Below are 21,433 nucleotides of genomic sequence, written 5' to 3'. Positions count from 1 at the left end.
CAGCACACTTGGGGACATGGTGTCCTGGCTCACCAGGGGGCAGAGGGTCCCAAGGGATAGCAGGCAGCAGAAGCGAGTGGAGTTCAGAGAGTTTAATGAGCGCAGGACAAACCCCGATTCCCCCCATCCCCCCACCCCCCAGTGCCCGGCCTGGCCCACAGCCCCAGGCCGGGCCTCCCACAACACCCTAGTCGACTTCTTCCATGCTGCTGTAGGAGGGGGCTGGGCGCTCGGCGGGGCTGGTGAAACGCTCGGGGAGGCCTTCCGCAGCCAGCGGCGGGGCTCCTTCGGGGGCCAGGCCGGATCCGAACGGCACCGGGGGTAGTCCCTGCAAGCAGAAGGGGGGGCATGAGAGGGAGACTTGCACTCTGCCCACCCATCTCCCTCCCTGCTCCCGGGGGGCTGGAGGGGTGCCAGGGGGGGGACAAGGCCCCACACGCACAATGTGCAGCCCCTGGGCTTAGAGAGCAGCAACTGGTGGTAAACGCCACAAACCCCACCGCAGGGCAGAGGGAAGCAGTGTGCCCAGGGACCCTGGAGGCAGCCCCTCCGGCCCGGCAGGAGAGCCAGGCCGCAGCACGCTCATGCCCCAGGGCTGCTCAGCCACTGGCAGCCGGAGCAGAGCCCTGCACGCCAGCACGGGCAGCAGTGACAGGCCACGGGCAGGCTGCCAGTGCCTACTGGAGGTCTGAGGAACAGAGCAGGGCCAGAGGGAATTTCCAGGGCTAGGAGCACCTTGTCAGGCCTCGCTGCCGGCCACCCACCGCTGGTGAGGGCAGGCAGGTGCAGGCAGCAGCCCTGGGGTGCCAGCAGCAGTTGGAGCAGAGGTCAGACCACCGGTGCCGGGCACTGACTCAGATCCACGAGGCCAGCACCGTGGGTGAGCGGGGGAAGCTGCTGAGACCCAGGGCTGTAGACAATGAGGCGACTGTTCCAGGACAGGCACCTCATGACCACGGCACAGCCCTGCCGGGCTCGCCGGCTGGGACCTGCTATGGAGGGGAGTAAACCTCAGCACGTGGAGGAGGGGTGTGGAGGACAGAGGTAGGGGAAGTCCGGCACAGGCCCCAGCCTAAAACACAAACCCCTTCACTGCCAAGCATCCTTCCCAGTCCAGCTGAGGGCACTGCCAGCAGAACAGCAGTGGAGATGGAAAAGAAAGTCACAGGGCTCTGAAGTCACCTCTCACACCCCAATACGCCAGAGCTGTCTGAGCCACGCTCGGCCAAGGGCAGCACGTCTCAATGTCAGACACCGTTGGAGCTGCAGCCTGTGCCCCACCCTCAAGGGACTGCCTGCTCCTGGCCCTGCTGGTCTCCCCACGCCCTGCACGTGTCACATGAGGCTATTACTCCACACCTGGGACTGGAGCCCAGCCTGTGCCCCATGGTATGGGCAGGCAGAGCTCTTCCTTGAGCCTCCTGCCACACATGGTGCACTAGGCCCCCAGCAAAGCCCAAGGGATAGTCCTGGTGCCAGCTGGGTCAGAGAGTGGCCTCAGGTGACCCCAGTGTGGAGTCCTCACCTCTGTGTGGGAGTCCCAGCACACAGGACAGGAATGCTGCTTTTTTTTTTTTGAAAACCTGGCTTTATTAACGCACCACAATCATAACCTGTGCTCCCTGACCCCAGACCTCTCCCGCAGCACGGGCAGCTGGTGCCCTCGCAAATGAGATGCTGCACCACACTGCCCTGAAGAGACCAACTCCCCAAGATGCCGCCAGCCCACAGCCCTACGGACTGGTGGGAGGCAGTGACCCACAGAGATGAGTGCTCACCATGGGCACACCAGTCTGGATTGCCAGGCTCTCCAGTAGCTGTCTGGGGCTGAGCAGGGAAGCACACAAGCCCTTGGTGACAAGCCTGTCCAGCCCCAGCACAGGAGCGTGGCACACACAACTCCCAGCACACAGGCAGCTGGCACCAGAAAGCTCAACAGAAGGCTAGCAGGGCAGACTGGGCTGGCCAAGGACAGTAGCCCCAGCTCTAGGGAAGCTCAAGGCTCCTGCAGCAGCACAGCTGAGGGAGGTGGCCAGCCAGGGCCCGTGTCAGGGCATCCTGCCCTCGCTGCAGCCTCCCAGCAGGTCTCCACTTCCTTCCTGGGAGCCAAGCAGAGATGGCTGACGTTCCCACAGGGCTCTCAGGCCCCAGCTTCACTGGAGCAGCAACATCCCTTCTTGAGCAGCATGTAGCCTTGAGGTCTGCCCTACTCCCAGTGGGCAGCAAGAAAGGGTAAAGGAGCTTCTGGTTCTGGGCTGTGCCTTGGCAAGGTAGCAGCCTGGCCACACGGGCCTGCCAGCTGGCACAGGAGATGCCAGAGCAGACAGGCAGGAGCCGACAGCCCCATGTTTCCCTTGGCAAGTCTTTCTCAGCGTTTTCTGTCCTGCTGCCTCATGTCTTCGTCTCATAGCGTCCTAGGACGGCGCGTGCCCTGGCGGCCCTGCTCCTGCAGCTGGCCACACGCCTGGGCCTATCTCCAGCGGGGCTGGTAAATGAGCGGGTAGAAGACGTTCAGGAAAAGAGCCACAATTGCGGCCGTGGTGGCCAGTACAAAGTATCTGACGCAGCCTTCATCTGGGTGCTGGGGGGTGCCCGGACTCCTCTTCAGGCCACAGGGCCTCCAGGAGTTTCTTGCAGGCCTTTGGGGTGCCTCAAGCTGCAGCTCTTGTTCTTCAGCCTCCAGCTCCTGCCAGATCAGAGAAGCCTGCGATGTGGAAACCTGCGTCAGCACTTGGAGAATACAATGGGCAACACCCCTTGCCATCCCCCGGGGCAGGCGGCTGCCTGCAAGCCCAGCCCCGTGCCCAGCCAGCCCGCCTCCCCATGCAGCACCGTCGCGGTCGCGCCCGCCCCCGCAGCTCTTCAGGGTCTCTGGTGTGTGGGGCTCCGGTGGGTGGCTCTGTGGGAGGGAGCGTGGGCAGCAGCCGGGCAGGATCTTCACGGGACTGCAGAGAGTGAAGCCGGCAGCTGGATCCCGATGGAGCAGATGTACTTGCATTGGTGAGTCCAGGAGCAAGGGAGACGCCAGCAGCCAATCACAGCCCAGCTTCTGTGATCCCAACAGGATCTTTCAAATGACAGCCAATTCAGAGCCAGCTGGAGCAGCAGGAGCAGGAGGCACGGTGCCAGTACAGCCAGTCACAGCTCTGCTTTGCTGGGTAGGAGTGCTCTGACAACCAATCGTAGCCCAGGTTCCAGGAGGATTTTCCACAGCCAACCACAGTTTGGGCCTTCATGGCGGCGATCATGCAGAGCAGCCAGTCAGGGAGCAGGTCTCTGGAGGACACCCAGTGCCAGGGAGGGTGCAGGTGGTCCAGGGTGCTTGGGGACCTGCTGAGCCCCACTGGGATCCAAAGCATCCCTGTACTGCAGGGGAAGCTGTGCTCCCAGGGGCCCAATGAGCTCCAGAGCAACATGATGAACCCCAGTGCCACGGGGCATACAGTGAGCCACAGTGCCGTTTGGTCCCTGAAGGCTCTCACCACTGCTGTGCAAAAAGCACTGCAGCTTTCTCATGGCTCAGGCTGCCCCCAAATGAGTGGAGTTGCTCCAGGACATGCACGCAGGGCAGGAACAGCCCAGGCAGGCAGACACCAACATGCCAGACAGCCCCACTGGCCTCAGAGACAAACAGCTTCTGTCCCCAGGCAAGAAGGCAGAGCTGAGATGCCTAACCAGCACCGGACCAAGGGGAAGATGAGCCAGAGGGGCAGGCAGGAGACCAGGCCAGAAGAGCCCCTTGGGGCACACATGTGCAGTCATGCTGGAGATGAACTGTGCATTGTCCTCAGACTCTGCAGGCCCACAGAGGTGCTGAGGATGAAGGGAACATCTGCAGCATAATGGTGCATGGGGTCTGACCAGGTGGGCACGAGCCTCGGCCTTCCTGACTTTCACAAGATCAGTGCAGCCATTTCCTACCACTGTATTCTGAAAGCACCCTGCCGTCTGGCCCACCCCCAGTCCCTCCCTCCCAGGCCACCCAGCAACAGAGCTCGCTCTGGCAGGTTTCTCTACAGCACCCTGTGAAGACTGCCAGGCCTCTGGCTCAGCACTGGCATTTACCTTTTTTGCACTTGGCTTGGCCCTGAGTTGGGCCCCAGCGGAAAGTGTCCCCCACCCTGCCTTGAAAGCAGCTCTGGAGGGCAAGTCCTCCCTGCTCCCTGGCAGAACCAGATCCCACTGCACCGCTCACAACCCCTCCTCCAATGCAGACCCCAATGAGGGCGGTGCCCCTTCTTCCTCTTCCACAGCACTCTCACTCTCAGTACTTGAACACAGATGATGAAAACCAACTCTCCTGTGACCCCACAGGACAGGGACTGTCCCAAGCCCACAGTGAGAACAAGGCAAGACAGGCTCCAATATCCAGCTGGCACAAGCTCTTTGGTATCAAAGGCATACAGGCACTGTACCACAGCTGCCACCAGGCTCTGTGGGTGCAGGAAAAGATGGGCAGGGCCCTGCACGTGGGCCCCTGAGCACATTTCAAGGCTCTGCAGCTCCAATAGTGCCAAAAGGGACGCAAGTGCTCACCTGGCTGGCAGCAGCTTCGGCAGAGGGGGTGCGCTCGGCGCGGTGGTCAGAGGGATGCCCTGGCAGGGGCCTCTCCACAGGAGAGTTCCTCCGGCGGTAGAAGAGGACATACGCATATCTGGTCACCACCTGGCTCTCATCCACGGTGGTGACTGTGCTGTCGTCAAAGAGCCGCCAGCCTGAGAAGGAGGAAGGGTTAAGCAAGCAGACAAGTCACGGCTGCAGGAGCAGAGGGGTGGCGAGGGTGACAGATGCTCACCCACGTCACTGCGCTGGCTGTTCTTGTCGTTGGGCAGGCGGGCGTACGCTGTGTAGTGCCCTCCAATCATGCCTCCATAGTGGTTGATCACAGCATACAGGTCATACATAGGCAGCTGCTGCTCACCCTTCCGACCAATGCAGAACTTGCTCAGGTCCAGGCTCCTGTGGAGAAAACACAGTGACCATCAGGTGTTATGCAGGCTGGACTGCAGGTCAGCAGAGGCGGTGCCAACCTGGGCACATCATCCCGCAGGCTCTCACCGGACAGGAAAGTCCACCATGTCATTGATCTTGTCCCTCCAAATAAAGCTGCGGAAGGAGAAGCGCTTGAGCTGGATAATGAGGACGTTGGGCAGCCGCCACAGCATCAGCTGCTTCGAAGCCTCGCGATGCTGCTTGCACTTGGGGCAGTACCTGGGGGAAGAGTGTGCTCGTTACTGGCATGGGGAGAGCCTCAGTCCTTGCAGCCCAGCTCAGCCCCAGGGTCTCCACTTGCAGGGCTGGCAGAGGGTATGTGGGAGGGCTCAGCCCCTTCGGTCAAGGGCAGGCCAGTACAGTCCTGCAGAGCACTAGTTTTGCTCCCTACTGGCTAAGCCCTTCCCAGTGCACAGGGAAGGCCAGCCCATTGTTCCTGGCTGCCAGCAGAAACAGCAGGCAGGTCCAGGCAGCTCCTGGGAAACCCCTGCTGCTGCCTGGGCCTATTGGCTGGAACCCACCCTGCTGCCTTCCTCACCATGCTTCCTCTGGGGCCAGGACTTCAGGCTTTGTGAAGAGATTGAGGCACTGCTCCAGGGTGAAGTGGCCGGCCCGGGCTGCTTCGCTGGCTGAGCCTGGATCCTCCACACACTCCAACTCCTTAGATTCTACCAACACAAATTCCTTGAGGCGCTCATTGTTCTTCCACACCAGGGCAAGGGAGCAGTCGTCTGTCAGATCCAGGGGGATGTCACCTGTGAAGGGGCACAGAGCTCACAGACCTACCCCACCAGGCTGGACCACGCCATCTTGCTGGAGCAATCTTGCCCATCCCAATCAGGTGCAGAGATCATAAAGTACAGCAAGGTACCCCCGGCCAGGTTGATCATGCTGGGGCAGCAGAACCCCTCAGCATGCAGGGTGCAACATGGGCACAGCACTCTCATCAGCAGCACCCTCACAACCAGCACTTGGTATGGGCATCCCATTCCAACAAAGAGATGACCCAGAGATCGCAGACCCTCTGAGAATACATGAGGTTGGAAGGAATTGGCCTATTTGCTGACGAGAGCAGGAATGTCATGCCCAAGAAGGACTTCTAGACAGAGGCTCTGTGCAGCAGAGCCCTTCCCTCCCTTGTCAGACGTAGCTTTTACTGTCCAGTGTGGACACCTGGGCTCATCTTGTGCCAGGCAGCCTCTGGCACCATGGCCACTACCCTGGCAGAGGCTGTAAGAGATAAAGGTGGTGCTTTACAGGGCTCTGGCTCACCTTTATCTTCCAGCTTCTGCTCTCGGTTGGCAGCGTCGATCTTATTGATGTAGAACTGTGTGGCGCGGGCGCTCAGTGAGTCTGGAGTGTGTTGGTACCCAGGGATTGCAGCTGTGAATAGGCAGAGACAGATTTGTGGTGGCACTGCCTGTCTGCCCTGCGTAGGGGCCAAGAATTTGCAGCGCCCCCACCCCCACCTCACATGCTACGGCCTTGAAGGGACACAACCACGTGCCTGTGTCCTTGACTATTTTTAGCAGGCGCCTGCCCCTGGCAAGCTGTGCTCCTCTGCCTGCCTTGCCCCTTCACTGCACATTGCTGCCATCCTGAGACGAGTGTCTGGAAACGTGACAGCCAGGCAGCCGAGCTTGAGAGGCTGGTCCCATGCAGCTGAGTCAGAGCGAGCGAAGTGCTTTGCTCACAGCCCCCAGGGGCTCAGCCTGCACCAGCTCTGCCTTGCTCCCACAGGATTTCTGCCAACCCCTGCCTTCCCACCTCTCTCAAAACAACACAGCACTCCAGCCTCTCTCCTCGTCAGGTCTCTGCTCTACACCCTGGGCTTTGCCAGGGCAGGGCAGAGCGTGGGTAGGCAGGCATTTCAGGTGAGCAGCAGTGCCAAAACAAAGCTCTCAGGGCCTCATCTGTGCTCCCCAGAGTCTCCAGACCAAGCTCACAAGGGAAGAAGAGATGCTGTGCTGGGAAGACACCTCAAGGAGGGAGAATTGCCTGAGCTCCTGGCACAGACACAGCCAGCACTTCAGCACCTCTTACCTTCTGGCTTGAGGGCTCTTTCATAGGACGGCTCCTTCTCACAACAGCTGTCACCCTGTGACTCCATGTGCTCAGAAAACCCTGAATCCAAGCTCAGCAGGGAACTCCTGGCTGTCAGGACCTTGCTCCGGACAGTGGTAGTATCCCCCATCTCTGGCTGCAGCTCAGGCACATCTGGGGAGAGCGGGGGCTCCTGCAGGAGGCTGGAAACCCTGTCCCCATCTCCCAGCTCAGGGGCAGAGGTGGCTGCTGCACAGCTGCTCTTGGCCAGGGGCTCCAGCTTGTCCGAGTGCAGAGGCTGCAGCCCCTGCTCCGGCGACATCCGGCCCAACTGGAATGGAGGCTGGAACACGCTGACTGAGTACCTGGGTATGGAGGTGGAGGTTAGAGCTCCAGACACGGGGCTGAGCTCAGCCCCGGGGCAGAAGCATCCTCCTTCCCTGGACTCTCACCTTGCGTAGCCCTCCAGCAGCTGGGCTAGGCGGGCGTAGGTGAGGCGGGACTCGGGCACACTGATGAGGAAGGGGAAACCGATGTTCTCGGGACGGCACGAAGCCTTGTGGTCTGGCCAGTGTGTTTTCTGACATGTCCTGTAACACGTACAGCCCCTGCTGAACCCAGCATCCTTGAACAGCCTGGGAAGGAGCAGTGCAGGGCCAGAGGGGTGTGCTGGGGACAAGGGGAATGCCAGGAGTTCAACTGGCTCCATCCCAAAAGGCAGACCCATCCCACCTTCTCCCAGCAGGCAGAGCTCTCCCATCCAGCCCCTCACAGCAGGAGACCCTCCCTCCCTGCCAGGCACCAAGCCAACTCACACATTGCAGTAACCGACTCGATAGCACCTCGTGCAGCGCTTGAGTTTCTCATCCTCTGGCAGCTGCTTCTTCTGGCAGGCCGCACACTTGGCGACAGGGCCACTGGGCACCTGCGGACGCTGCAGAAGAAAAGACCCATTGGACAAGGAAGGGCACCAGGGCAGGACAAGGAAGCCTCGATGGGCATCCACGGACACTGTAGCTAATTGCCCTTGTGTGCAATTCTGCCCCTCCTGCTCAGTCCCACTTATGGCTCAGCCTTCCTGTATCCCTCACAGTATTCCCAATATGCCTTCTTACCTGCTGGACCTGAAGCTCCACCACACGCTCCTTGGCCAGCTCTGGGGACAGCACTTCAAAGCAAAGCAGGAGGTCCGTTGGTGAGACTGTGTCTAGTGAGTTAGATGGCAAGAATATGCGGTGGATATGATTCTTGATCACCTGCCAGGAAAGCAGTGGAGCATGGCCATGTGAGGGCTGTCTTCTCCTCACAGAGCCACAGACCTCAGCCTCACAGTGAGCTGTGGGAAAAGCAGCAGCTCAAGGATGCTGTGCTCAGCTCACCACCTCACAAAGGAAAGATGGACATCCCCAGGCCCTACTGTGGTGGCCTAACCCTCCAGAGCAGGTATCTGCCCAGCACCCTCACCTCTGCCAGGCGCAGGTTCTCTGGTTTCACGCGCACGCTGTGGGCCACTGAGTCAAGTACCTCCATGGCACTGGAGTTCTCCTTGCTGATACTCACAAGGAACTGCCACCAAGAAAGTGCCACATTAGTTACACCACAATAAGGCATGCAGGCCCTTACTTAACACAGGGCTTATTAGCCTGCTGGCACATGACCAGCTGCCTGGGGCACCTCCAGGAGCCTGCTTAGGCTCTCTCCCCAGGGTAGAAGGCATCCTTCACCTTGATGGGTTTCTTGTGTGGCTCCTTTGCAAAGTAGTAGACAGTCAGCACCTTTTGCTTCTGTGGGAGGGGCACGGGGAGGTACAGGAAGGGGTCAAAGGTAATAGACACCTGCAGATACAAAAACACACTCAGCTGTGGGAAGTGCTTGTGGCTGAGCAGCAGACCCAGTGGACCCAAGATCTAGTCTTGCCCTGTGACCTGTGCTCTCTGAGGGTCAGGAGCCTACTTCTGCACGACCAGGACAGGGACAGAACCTCCAGGGCTGCCTTACCTTGGAGCACACCGGGCACACGAGCTTGGATTTGTACTGGCCCTGGAAGAGGTCTACTATGAACGAGTCGTTCCTCATCTTGTGTCGCTGCCAAGCCTCCTCAGCTACCACCTGCAGAAGAAAAGGCTTAGAACCTCACTAAAGCACCCAGGCTGCTGTCCCAGTGACTTTAGCAGAGGAACACCCTCACCTCATCAGGCCTCCCATCTGAGTCAACAGTCTCTGTGTAGGGCTTGTTCTGGATGCGGTTGAGGTCCTCATGCAGACCATCAAGCAGGAAGGCCATGAACTCCTGAGCATCATGCTGGGCATAGCCAGTGAACTGGCTGGCCTTGCTGGCCACAATTGCCTGTGGGGAGCACAGTAGTCAGGGCTGGTCAGCAGACCTCTGGCAGCACTGCCTGTCCCATGCACAAACCATGGCTGCACCCACCCCCATCCACAGCTCTCTGTGGCATTTGCAGGGCCACCAGGTGCCCACAGAGGAATGCTGGGGACCCAGAACAGCTCCTGCTGAGTGCCAGTGCCAGAGGTCCTACCTTCAATTTAGAGGGCTGGAAGGCATGGTGTGTGCCCTTCCACAGTGCTCTGAGCAGCATGGCAAAGCCGATGGCCAGGCGTCCACCTGTCCCCAGTGGGTTGTTATAGTTGATTTCTGACTCAAAGGACCGATCTATAAGAAATGCAGGAGCTCAAGGCGGCTGCTGACTTCATCATCCGAATAGCCAAGCTCTGCTGGGCTCCCAGCATGGGCTCACCATGGAAGTAGTCACGCAGCTCCCGGGTGTTGGACAGGGACTGGATAACACTGTTCATGAAGCAGGTGTTGCCCAGGTTCACCAGCCCCGTGAAGCCAGGCAGGCAGACCTTCTTCTTCTCATCCTCATCCTCATCATCCTCCACGCTTTCAGCACTCACTGGGCTGTGTGTCATTGGTGGCACCATACATGTCGGTTTGGGCTGCCAAAGCAGAGGCAGGTGTAAGGGTATGGCACCCAGGAAGCCTCTCTGGGAACACCAGAGGAACTCAAAAGCCCAAGAAAATCCCCAGTGAGAGCTGCAGCCATCACACAATCTCCCACTTGGACTGGGACAGAGAGGCCAACAGCTGCCCCTAATCCTGCCAACTATGACTGAGGGGCACCGCCTCCTCCTCCAGGAATACTTTGCCAGTCTCCAGAGTGACACTGAGGAGGTGTCCCTCTTTCCCCTATCCAGGTCAGATTCAGTGTGGCCACACTCACCGAAGGAATGTGTGGCTCCTGCTTCACTGCCAAGTGCTCTGTGGGCGTACGGGCTGCCACACCATCCAGAGCCCCATCTTCCACACGCGGCTTCTCTTTGTCACTGGTTCGGGCCTCTTCCTTGCTGGAGAGGGGGTGCTGGTTACTGCCCGGAGGGTTCTTATCCAGAGGGGTAGGGCCTGTAGGCATGGCAACCTTTGCACCACCCACTGCACCTTAAAAAGGGGGAAGGGTGGGCCTGTGGTTAGCAGCGCCACATGCTGCCCACATCTGGGCTGAATTGCTCAGTCCATACTTGCATACAGGCTCTCTCCTACCCCTCTTCCCCATGAGCAAGGGAAACAGCAGTGCCCTTCCCCTATCACTTGGCTCACACCCTGCCTCACATCCCTCCAACCTGCACCCACTCAGCCCCTCTCCTTCCCCACCATTCCATGCCAGAGGATCCAGCACCAGCTGGCAGCTGGTAGTGGTGAGGAGGGCCTACGGCCCACTGCGGTGCAGCAGGCAGGACGGACACGATGGCAGGGTGCAGACCTCGTGTGGCTGGAGCCTCCAGCCCCCCCCAGCGCTGGCTCTGGCGTTTCTTCAGGCAGACATCAATGCGAGATACCGTGAAGTTGTACGTGCACTGGTCCGGCTCAATAAGGTTCCTGCAAGGCACGCAGCAAGTCAGAGGTGCCCCAGACCCCGCAGCAGCCTCAGACATGCCAAAGCCTTTGCACGGCAGATCCACGGCCTCCAGGCAGTAGGGACTCTGATCCTGAGGTAGTAGTGGCAAAGCAGGGTGGAAATCCTTGAGCCTGGCCACACTGAGCACACAGAGAGCCCCTTTTCTGACAGATCATTCTGCTTGGCTCCCTCCTGCTGCACATCCCACCCAAAAGGCACACAGGTTGGTCTGGCTCTGTCCCCAGGAGCTCTAGAACAGCCTGGAGTGAACTGCAGGCAACAAGACACTGGGATTTCCTCTCCTGCAAGTAAGCACACAGCCAAGGCAGACCAGGCTCAGGGCACTAGCATGGTATAAGCGAAATGTCCAGATGCAGACATGGGCATTCCCTGCACAGAACCACCAGCTGGGACTAGTTCCTCCTCCAGCTGTGCACTCTCACCGCCCTTGCCCTGGTGTGGGTTAAGAAGGACAGAAGTCATACCTGAGCTTCACCTGCCACCGGAACACCGTGTGGGGCCCACAGCCAGGATGGAGACGAAGGAAGTTCGTATCACTGCAGAGAAATTTGGAGTGAGCAGAGGCGAATAAACAAGTAGCCCAGCTGCAATCAGGAGCTCTGCAGCGGCCTGGCATCATCCTGAGGTAAACTTGTACCTCGTCTGGAACACTAGTGTGAAGTCTTGTTCCCGGAACAACACCTTGGACGTTTCCTTGTGGATCTCCTTCACATAGACATGCACCACCACCAGATCATTGCCCTTCTCATATGAGTCATTCTTGACAAAGGTCAGGCTTACAAAAGGCTCTGGCTCTGAGTAAAGAAAGCCACAGAGAGATAGGTTATCTTCCTTGCATGCTGAAGCTGCAAGCTGACCCAGGAAAGGTCCTGAGCAGATGGACCTTCCTGACCAGGCTCACCCAATGGGCTCTGGCCACTCACCATCAGCTGCTGCTTCCAGAGCCACATCGTCCTTGGACCAGTCCCTCTTCTCACCATCTCTGCCCATGGGAGGGGTGGCCACTGGGATGGCCTTAGAGCTCTCTCCCAGGATAGGCAGGCAGTCTCGGCTCCGCAAGGCCTCGGTAGGGCTGCCTGGCTGCAGGACTCTCTTCTCAACACAGGTGGCAACACGGTGGGGAAACACCTCCGTGGTAGCTGCGAGAGGCGGCATCTCCACGGGAACAGACTCTTTGGCCAAAGCCACAGCCTTTCAATACAGAAAGACACAGTGAAACACAGACACTGTCACCCCTGAGCTGCCCTGCCCTGGCTCCTGTCAGCCAGTCAGGCACAGCTCCATACCACCTGCTTCCCCCACACATCCCATGCCAGCTCAGCCCCATTAGCACCACAGCACAGCAACTGCAGGGTCCTCACTTGACCCTCTCCTCCACCACAGGTCCTCCTGTCAGCCCTCAGCATCCCGGAGCCCATCTCATCCTCACTGGTAGGGGTGGGTCCTGCATCCTCCGCACAGGGCAGAGGAAGCAGGGGTACCCTGTCCAGCCAGGTCCCCAGGTACCTTCTCGAGTGGCAGCGCGAGGTCTGCAAGGGCTGCAGCTGCATCGACCTGGCTGGCTCTGCCGTTGCGGCGGCTGCTGGCCCTCCCACTGTGCCCTTTGCCGGGCTCTGTGTTCCCGGTGACTCTGGCATTTGACTCCTCTTCAGTGGGAGCCACTTTGAGGTATACTGCCCTCTTGGCGCTGGGGCCACTCTGTGTCCCTGGACTGGCTGGGCTTTTCCCTCCCAGGGCCTCGCTTCTTCCTGGAGCACGCTTGGGGTTGGAGGGCTCCCGCCGGGCTCTTTGAAGCTCTGTGCCTTCAACCCTTGGCTCTTCAGGGGTCAACTCTGCAGAAGCAGTTTTCTCCTTCCCGTTCTCCCAGCACGCAGTCCCTTTGGCCAGGTCTTTGGATCCATCTTTCCTTTTCTTCTGTAAAAAGCAACGGAGCACAGTGGGAAGGTATTCAGGTAGCAGCATCTTTCAGGCTACCTATCAACCCCTCCCCCTCACTTCCCCTTCCCAGACTGCATCAGGACTCTACTCCAGAATCTGGGAATGCATGGCAGGCAGAAACAGGGGTACGACTTCCTGGGACAGTGGCAGACGGCTCGTTCAGCACACGGATGAAGGATGTGTCTCACATTGCTCCCTGGGCAGCTCAACAGCAGGGAGCTCAGAGCCCACTCCAGCTCCCCAGGGCTCCACAAGCTCCTTTAAAAGACAGATCATTCCCTCCTTACCAGAAGTGAAGACCAGTGATGGAGTGGGATCTTCTTCTGAAGCACAAGCTGTAGAAAGTTGCCCTTCTTGCACTGGATCTTGCTGCATGAGCTCTCGATCTCCTCATAGAACTGACAGCTCCACTGGCGCCCGTCTGTAAAGCAGAGGAGAATCAGTACCTCAGGCAGTGCTCCAGGCAGCTGTCACCTAACCCACAGCCTCCTTTCACCTGTCCCCAGGATGAAGGAAGCACTCATTCAGAGCCAAGAAGGCTGCAGGCAGGCTGCCACCATACCCCAGGAGCCTTCTAGGGCTCCAGCCAGCTTCCCTGAACTTGCTTTGTACATCTGGCTGGCCTCCTTCCCAGCGGGAAGGCCCTGGGCCTCCCTGCCCTCAGAGGCACAGTCACTATTCCAAAGGATACCCCGGACTGACTCAGCCATCCCAGCAAGCAGGGGACAGAGACACATTGGCGTGGCAGTGGGCACTTGTTCACTTGGCAGAGAGGCCAGCTCCTGCCCTCCCCAGCTCTGCAATGCTCTCCTAATGGCCCTGTCTGCTGCCTGACTGTGTGCCAGCTGAGAGCAGGGCATTGCCTCTGAGGGAAAAGTTTGATGCCTGCCTGTGGCAACCCCGTGCTTGGCCCAGAGCTGTGCCAAGTCCCGATGGAGAAATGCTTGCAGCAGTTGCTCTATTCCCATACCTGGTAGTTTGACCACACAGTCTGTGTCAGTGAAATCAGCATGTACATCCTCCACCTTCAGAGCTCCACTGCCCAAGTTCAATTTGATAATGATTTCATCAGCATTCTGCTTCCAGTCCTGCAGCAGCTCTAGGAAAAGGGAGGGAAGTGTCACCCATTTGCTGGGGAATGAGCCTAAAGTGCCCACTCCTTGGCTGGGGAACGCAAGCCTGAACACAAACGCAGTTAAGGAGGTCAGCGCAGGGAACACAGATCATGACAATTAAATGGGACCTGCTCTCATCAGATAGGCCACAAACAAGAGCACATGTTGCAGCAGGGCAGATGAATCCCGGTGGGAACCATAGAGATCAGAAAGGCAGCGCTGCTCTTGGCATTGTCACAAGCAGCAGTGGCAGCTAGGAAGAAGGGGTGGCTCCTGCCAATGACAAAGCAGTTACTGCTTTCCCAAGGAACGAGGAAGCCACAGAATTACTCTGGGGGATTTAAGTGGACTCTGACCACAATCAGAAATTGCCACTTCCCCTTTGCATATGCAAACCAAGCAGCCCAGCTGCAACCATCAAAGCACTGTACTCCTGCCAGGTGAGCGTGGCTAAGACGGCTGAAACACGGGCAGACTGGCCAGCTGGGCGAGTACACTGTAATGGGTGAGAAAGGAGCGCAGCAATGATACTCTGGTGCAGGCAGAACTTCCACTGTCTGCCTGGCAGGCTCCAGTTGTGGCCTTATGGTGCCCTGAAGTCTTCAAGGCAAAAAAGTGATTTTGATCACCTTGATTTCAATCAGGTTAGTTCTAACGAGGACATCCTACTCTGCCCTCAAAGCAGGCCTGGAGTGAGACAGAAACCAGTCAATGCTGCTGACAAGGTGATGCAGCTTGGGATGTTCCCAGCCCAGCATCACGTCCTGCTCAGAAAGAAGCACAGCGGGCAGCCCAGGGCTGTGCTCAGTGGCACCGTGACACCTGAGTTGCAAGCAGCCTGCCACATACCCAGGGCCTCTTCCTTGGAGAGGCAGACAACCCTCTCCACCCCTGGGAAGGCCACATACTGTTAAGATAAACACTGAGGCAAGAGAGTGCTCAAGTTAGCTCTGCTCAATGCCAGAGCACTGGACAACAAAGTGAGAGCTTCAGATCCCTTGGCAAGGGCACTCCATGGCCATGCACTGACAGCTGGCACACACCTCAACTTACCCTCCTCTGAGTCCTTCTCCTGGGCAGTCTCAGCCTGCTCGAGCTCAGGGAGAGACACTGGTGGGCAGAGAAGCAGAGCGCAGGCAGGTCTGTCATTCTGTCACCTCACAACATAGGCCAGCAAGCTGATGCCCAAAATTTCACACATCACCTCCTTCTGCCCTGAATCTGTGTCCAGACCTTTCATCCTGCATGTGTTGCTCATCTCCCTTCTCTGCTTTCTCACACTTCTCCTTCCCCAGAGTCCTGCCTGCAGCACAACAGCACGTCAGCCCCAGGACAGTTGCTCTGGGCCATACCATCATATCCCAGTCTAAACAGTACCACAGTGGGAGCAACACAACAACACTGCCCCACACAGGCAGTGCTTTTTGAGGCACATCTCATTGTGAGTTTGTGGCATCCAGGCTCAGCTGTGTGGCCCAGCTCGGCACACCAGGTCCCAACCCCCAGCCACAGAGAGAAGTCCTGTCTTGATCTGACAAAAAGAACCTGGTGTTTGGTCATGCTCAAACCAATTCTGCTGTAACCAGAGAACCACATCGCCCAGCTGCACTTTAACATTTCCATTCCTGCACAAGCTGCCAACGTCCACATCTGAAAACTTCCTTCCAGATCAGAGTGGGGAACCAAAATGACCTGACACCTAATCCCTGCTCCCCAGAGAATTACCTCCAACAGCCAGAAGCGTCTCCAGGCCTGCTCTACCCCCACAGGATAGTGAACTCTGCCAGGCAAGTGACCCAAAGCGACAGAACCTTCTCCTGGGAGCAAAGAAATAGTGGCAACAGGAGCCGTGGTCTCCGCTCTGGAACACTCGGAGGGTTGTCACTGCCTCCCTTGACTGACAACAAACTAGTAGGAAACTTCTGCTGACCACCACAGCCACTGGTGCAAAGGTGCCGGTGGGGCTGGCAGTCTGAGAAGCATGGCAGTGGCACTGTCTGGCACTGTCTGGAGGATCTACAGCCCCTCACCACTTCTCACAGAGGGGACAGGGGCAGCATGGCTGCCCTCAACACCCCCTCGTCAGAGCAAGCAGAGAGACAAGCCCTACCAGGGACACCCTCCTCCCATGCCAGAGAAAGCACAGTGCTGCGCTCTGCACCCGGCCGCTCTGGCACAGACCTTGCCAAGCACCTTGGCCTAAAAAACACCCTGTGTTTCTGCGGTTACAAGAATCATAACAGAGCAGGCACAGAAATCAAACAGCTTTCCAGAGCCACAGAAACTCTTGCAGGCATCCTGCCCGCAGGCATTCCCTGCACCTGAAGCAACATTTTTGTCAAAGGATACACATCAGTTACAGAAGGAATTAAGTCTACAGCAACTACTTCACCTGAGCCACACCTTGCCCTGACTCAGAAGCTGAAGCACCAGCCCCACCCGCAGGCGTTGCACACTTGGTCACTGCCTCACAACATCTGGCCTCAGCAAACTGATGAGAAAGAAGCAGCGCTGCCTCTAGCTGCAAGAGCACCCACAGATTTCAGTTCCACTCTTGCTGGTTTGGGGCAGATCAGACCCAGTCCAAAGCAGAAACATTCACCAAGGCCAACTCCAAACTTTAGCTAACAAGGCCACAGGCCCAACCTTCCTAGCACTGCTGGGGCTAAGTAGCGCCCAAAGGAAGGAGGTTACAGGTCCAGGGAGGACGCTGTGCCAAAGAAGATCCCACATCACACGGGTTACCATAAGCTGCAGGAAGTGATTAGTCAAATCTGCTTATCCTACAGCAGATGGCTGAGAGGCTCCCAGGCCGCGGGGCTGAGACACCACGGCCCTGATCACCACAGTGATGCTGAGGGGCTCTCACCTTCCTTGCTTTCCTGATTGGCTCGATCCTTCTGCTTCTTCTTGTTGGCGGCATCATCCAAGCCCCGAGACACTCTCCTCTGGCCAGGGGCATTTGTGCTGCTGGACATTTTCAGCCGTTTGGAGGACACAAACAGCCCACCGGGGTCGGTAATGGAGTCTGGGTCAGGGGTGCGACGTTTTCTTCCTGGCCCAGCTATCTTGGCGACTCTCTGTGGTCAAACTCTCTGGCAAGGAAGTAATGGCCTAAAGAAAGGAAAGAGCAAGCATGGCAGGAGGAGCAGGTGGAAAAGGCCTAACGGCAGCAGGATCCGCTCTTTGCCTCAGGGCCAGTGCCCTTACATGACCTTCACCATGGTGTTTATGGGAAGCCCCATGCAGCGCTCAGTGAGGAAACCTACCTCATCACAGCTGCTACAATGCTTACTGCCAAAAGCATGGGCTTGTCAGAGCTCCCAACATACAACCAAGGGTCTTCAGTATGTGACACACATTAAAAACCTGGAAAGCAAGTGTCATGCTCATGGCTCCCACTATAGCAACACTGGCCCAGAGGAGCTGCTAGTGCTAGCGACACCCAGAGACACGGCTGAGGGCAACGACATGAGGAGGCCTGGATCTGCAAAACTGAGCCTCCAGAATCAATTGGAGGAGCCTGTCACACAGCTTGGAGCAACAGCTATTTCAGTCAAACAGTGTCCTGTGTAACGGCGCCAGAATAGGAGCCAGTAACACCCTAAGAAGGAAGCAGGCCTGGGACAGTCTCCCATGACAGATGAGAGCAGAGCTCCCTGGCAAAAGGAGAGTTCCTCCCCCTTTGCCCACTAGCTGGGAGCTTAACCAGCATGACTGTACCTTGAATATTTATCTCCCAGCCAGTTTACAGACAGCACCAGCGGGGCCTGGCCTGGAAACAGGACACCTCTGCTCCTCATGCCCCAGGAAGAGAGCAGGCTGAGCAGGGCATGTAAGCTGCTCATCCTTGCCCCATCAGACATGCCCTCCCTACAAAGCCAGCTCCCCTACAGGGTTTGACAGCTGCTGGCCCAGGGGTCTGTTGCACTTGGTGTCACCCTGCAGTGTTCAGGGCTTTGAGAGAGCAGAGCTGAAACGACCCACTGAAAACAGTTTCATTGGAGGTGTCTCCATGGAGGTGGTGAGAGCAGAGAGCTGGGAAGGTTTCCTCCCTCGCTGCCTGGGCTGCACACCCTGACCCTGGCAGTGCTCACTAGCCTGCAAGCGTTTGCAGCAGGGAATCGGGCCCAGCCACGTGGATCCTGCCCACCCCCAGGTGCCAGCTGCCTGCCACAGCTCCCACTGCGTTGTTTCATGCACATCTCACGGCCCAGCTCCCATCTGAGGATGTGGAGCCAAGCCCAACAGCACCTTGGCCTAGCCCAGCTCCACTGAGCCTGCCTCTCCCTCAGTGGGAGGCAAGCTGTCCCTCAGGAACACCCTGTTCTGCTTTCACCCATGTACCAAGCACAGATCCCTCGCTGTGCATGGGCAGGGCCAGTGGCAGGAAGCACCTCCAAGGGAGGCACTCCGCGAGAGGAAGGACACTGCCAGTTCTGTGCTGCCAGCCCAATGTTGCCAGGGCATTTGTGTTTTAGAAATGTTTGGGGCAGCAAGTAGCCACAAATGTGGAGCTGTAGCCACAAACTGAGAGGAACCCCAGAGAGCAAAGCAGCCTGGTCTTGCCCTCAGCTTTGGCAAAGCCATCCCCATGACAGGTGTTGCATCCAAACAACTTCTCTTCAGGCCAACCCGCCCTCACCACCAAGAGCCACTGAAGCCAAGGGAAAAGCTGAGTCCAGCCCGACTACCTGGCACAGACAACTGCTGCCACCCACGGTGAAGAGGCCAAAGTGACATGGAGACTGGGATGCTGAGCAGGGTCCAGCATCAATCCCAAGGAGCTTGAAAGAGCGTGGGAGGGCAGCAGTGTCATCCCCATGCTGCTGCACACACTGGGTCTCCCCAGGATGCAGAAGTACTTCTGGCTCCAGAGGGAATGGGAAGGGCCCCCACAGCAGGGAAAGTGGCAGTGATTCACCAGGCTAGGCCTCTGATGCCAGCTGCATGCTATCACTCAGCTCCAGTCTCCACCGACACCCAAACAGGTTGGTTACAGATGCTTCCTGGTGCTGAAGAAGCTCACCTGGGCTTGGTAAACATGAGAAAGCATTTTTTGTTGTATTTCTTTCACCTCTAGGATGAACACCCCAGGAGAAATGGGACTCAAGAAGCAGTGACTGTTCATGCAGGGTCAGACAAGGCTGCCGCCTCCTTCCTGCACCTCAAAAGGGGTGGTAGAGGGTAACTGCTAGGCAGGGTGAAAGCAAGCTCTGAAAAGGGTCCTGGAGGGCTGAGAAAGGACAAGCCTCTGCCCAAGAGGGGGTGAGGAAGAGAGTCAGGGTTGTGTGCCTGCTTGTCACTCCTCCAGGAGAAGTCCGCTGCTCTCACGCCTCACTGAGGGCTCAGCCCCCTCGGGTGCTTTGCCGACAGTTATTCCTCACGGCAGGCAGGAACCAAGGGGGCTGGAGCTCTGCCTGTTTCAGCTGCCAGACTGATGGCAGCCTGAGGCTGCTGCAGGCACCTCAAGGTTTTGGAGGAGTGAAGGCAAAGCACTGGTTATTCAGGGATTACAATAGGTGAATAGAAGATTTTTTGTCTTTCTGCCACCAGGAAACGCACATACAGGCAGCATGTTCAGCCCCTGGGTGCACAGAGGTCTTGGCACCGCTCCTGTTGGCATGGTAGGAGTCACTGCAGGGGAGAGATGGTGAAAGGCCGCCCTGGCTAAATGCCAGGTGAACCTCTGGGAAGCACCTGATGAGCTGGGCACTCCTACAAAACCTTACTCAATCTCCAGAGCCAAGAAGCCTGGCCATGCTGCTGCTGGGCGCAGAGATGCCTCCCTGACTTCTCTCCCTGCCTTTGTGCTGTGTGTGTACCAGATCCAGATGCCAGGCGGGGCTTTCTCCTAAGTGTGTCTTCCCCTCAGCAGCTTCCCAACCCAGGTCATGCTGAGACTGCAAATATTTTGACTAGCCAGAGGCAAGGGAACAAGAGGCCAAGGAGAAGGGCTGCTCCTCCCTACAGCAGCACCAGACTAGGAAGGACAGCAGAAGGTGCTCAATGAGATGCAATTCCTGTGTCCAGGGCAGGTTTAGCATTTAGCAGGAGGAGCTCCCTGATTCTTGTCCACAGCACTCCCCATCAATGCCCAAAGGCCTTGACAGGAGTAGCTGTAGAGAAGGTTGACTATCCCAACAGCATCATCTTTCCATGGACTTTTGGAACCTCCATGTCCTAACTACAGCCAACAGAAACACATGCCTCATGTACACAAATGCTTTTGTCACCTTCTGTTTCTTGTTCCCCTGAGGGACCAGAAATCCCAAGACTCAAGCTTGACTTTTACTTGAGTTTCTGGGCATGCCTGACGCACGGGTGGAGCCAGGGCAAGCACAGAGTCCCCTGGGGCAGCCACTGTCACACCAAGCGTTTCTACCTCACGTGGAAATCACTGTGCCCCCAATGCATCGTGACAGCAGTGAGCCCTCTGCTGAGTGGGAAACCCGGCAGGCCTAGCTCCCTCATTCTAGGGACGACCATTGAATCATAGAACGGTTTGTGCTGGAAGGAGACCTTGAAGACCATCTAGTTCCAACCCGCCGGTCATGGGCAGGGACAGTGATGAGAGCGTCCAGACCGCAGCCGGCGGCCCCTGGCATCCCGGGCGCTGCTGCCCGGCCCCAGGCACCGAGAAAGGGGAAAGGGACTGTGAACGGTGTCCGTTTGCGTGAACGGTGCTTGTGTGAACGGTATGTGAAAGAACGGCCCCGGCGGGCAGAGCACGAGGTCACCGCGCCGGCTCCTGCCCGGGGCTGCCGCGTTCGGCCCGTCCGGTCGAGCCCCGCTCTCAGCCCCCGCAGCCCCAGCTCCTGCCGCCCCGCACGTTCTCTCCACTCAGGCCCGTCACAGGCCGCCGCCACCGCCATCCGCCGCCTGCCTCGCTCTCCGTCGCCCCGGCCCCCGTGCCCACGGGCCGCATCCCGGCCTCCCACCGCCCCCGGGCCCTGCCCGCCGCCGCGGCCCTCACCCCGCGCCGGCCCAGGCGCCGCTCGCCGCCCCCGGGCCCCGCCGCCGCCCCGGCCCGGCCGGCCCGGCCCTCCCCGCACTCACGGCCCCGCCCGCCGCTCCGGTCTGTTTGTGCCGCGCCGAAGTTCCGAGCGGGCCGACAACGGAGACAGGCCCGAGCCCGTGACGCACTTCCGGGAGCGGTCGGGCACACCCACGTGACACTGGCGCGGGGGACGCGTCACGTGACTCGGGGGCGGTGCCGGCGCGTTCCCGCGGCAACGGGAGCGGGTGTGCCGGGCCGGCCGTGCGGATCCCGGGTGTGATGTGCCCCCCAGCCCCGCCGCCGATTCCCGCTCCACCGCCCGCCCCCAAGCTCCGCTATGTCCCACGGCCGGTGGCGGCCAGCTCCCACCCTGGGGGAAGCCGCTGCGGGCCCAAGGGGCAGAGGTGAGG

At 58.5% G+C, this 21,433-nt stretch overlaps 1 protein-coding gene across 6 annotated transcripts; it reads right to left on the bottom strand.

Annotated features, from left to right (window-relative positions):
- Nucleotides 1-78: 78 nt before the first annotated feature.
- Nucleotides 79-21,196, bottom strand: USP19 (ubiquitin specific peptidase 19). 6 transcript variants are annotated; one of them, XM_058422239.1, is made up of 27 exons: nucleotides 17,293-18,714; nucleotides 16,893-17,137; nucleotides 15,077-15,133; nucleotides 13,879-14,007; nucleotides 13,196-13,329; nucleotides 12,477-12,884; nucleotides 11,894-12,161; nucleotides 11,608-11,764; nucleotides 11,435-11,506; nucleotides 10,815-10,930; nucleotides 10,278-10,492; nucleotides 9,792-9,993; nucleotides 9,573-9,706; nucleotides 9,224-9,382; nucleotides 9,034-9,144; nucleotides 8,760-8,870; nucleotides 8,500-8,601; nucleotides 8,151-8,291; nucleotides 7,851-7,969; nucleotides 7,488-7,625; nucleotides 7,036-7,400; nucleotides 6,265-6,375; nucleotides 5,531-5,747; nucleotides 5,059-5,211; nucleotides 4,796-4,959; nucleotides 4,537-4,715; nucleotides 151-328 (listed from the first exon to the last, which is right to left on the bottom strand). In XM_058422239.1, exons 2-27 carry the CDS (start codon nucleotides 16,999-17,001, stop codon nucleotides 188-190), a joined length of 4,212 nt encoding a protein of 1,403 aa, XP_058278222.1. In that variant the 5' UTR covers nucleotides 17,002-17,137; nucleotides 17,293-18,714; the 3' UTR covers nucleotides 151-187. The 6 variants fall into 6 exon arrangements, with proteins under 6 accessions (XP_039932216.1, XP_058278222.1, XP_058278224.1 ...); XM_058422241.1 differs by having other exon boundaries at nucleotides 10,278-10,486; XM_040076276.2 differs by lacking the exon at nucleotides 151-328 and adding an exon at nucleotides 1,426-2,704 and having other exon boundaries at nucleotides 17,293-18,715.
- Nucleotides 21,197-21,433: the final 237 nt, after the last annotated feature.

Source organism: Hirundo rustica, chromosome 12, assembly GCF_015227805.2.
Source record: "Hirundo rustica isolate bHirRus1 chromosome 12, bHirRus1.pri.v3, whole genome shotgun sequence".
Lineage (NCBI taxonomy): Eukaryota > Metazoa > Chordata > Aves > Passeriformes > Hirundinidae > Hirundo > Hirundo rustica.
This window is presented reverse-complemented; position numbering and strand designations above follow the sequence as displayed.

Bases quoted from the DNA above. Each gene is read 5' to 3' on its own strand.
- USP19 (XM_040076276.2), bottom strand. From the start codon at position 17,001: ATGTCCAGCAGCACAAATGCCCCTGGCCAGAGGAGAGTGTCTCGGGGC. The intron at 14,008-15,076 runs GTAAGTTGAGGT...CCCTTTTCCTAG, and splicing joins GGAGAAGGACTCAGAGGAGG to AGCTGCTGCAGGACTGGAAG. The intron at 6,376-7,035 runs GTAAGAGGTGCT...GCCTATTCACAG, and splicing joins AAGAGCCCTCAAGCCAGAAG to CTGCAATCCCTGGGTACCAA.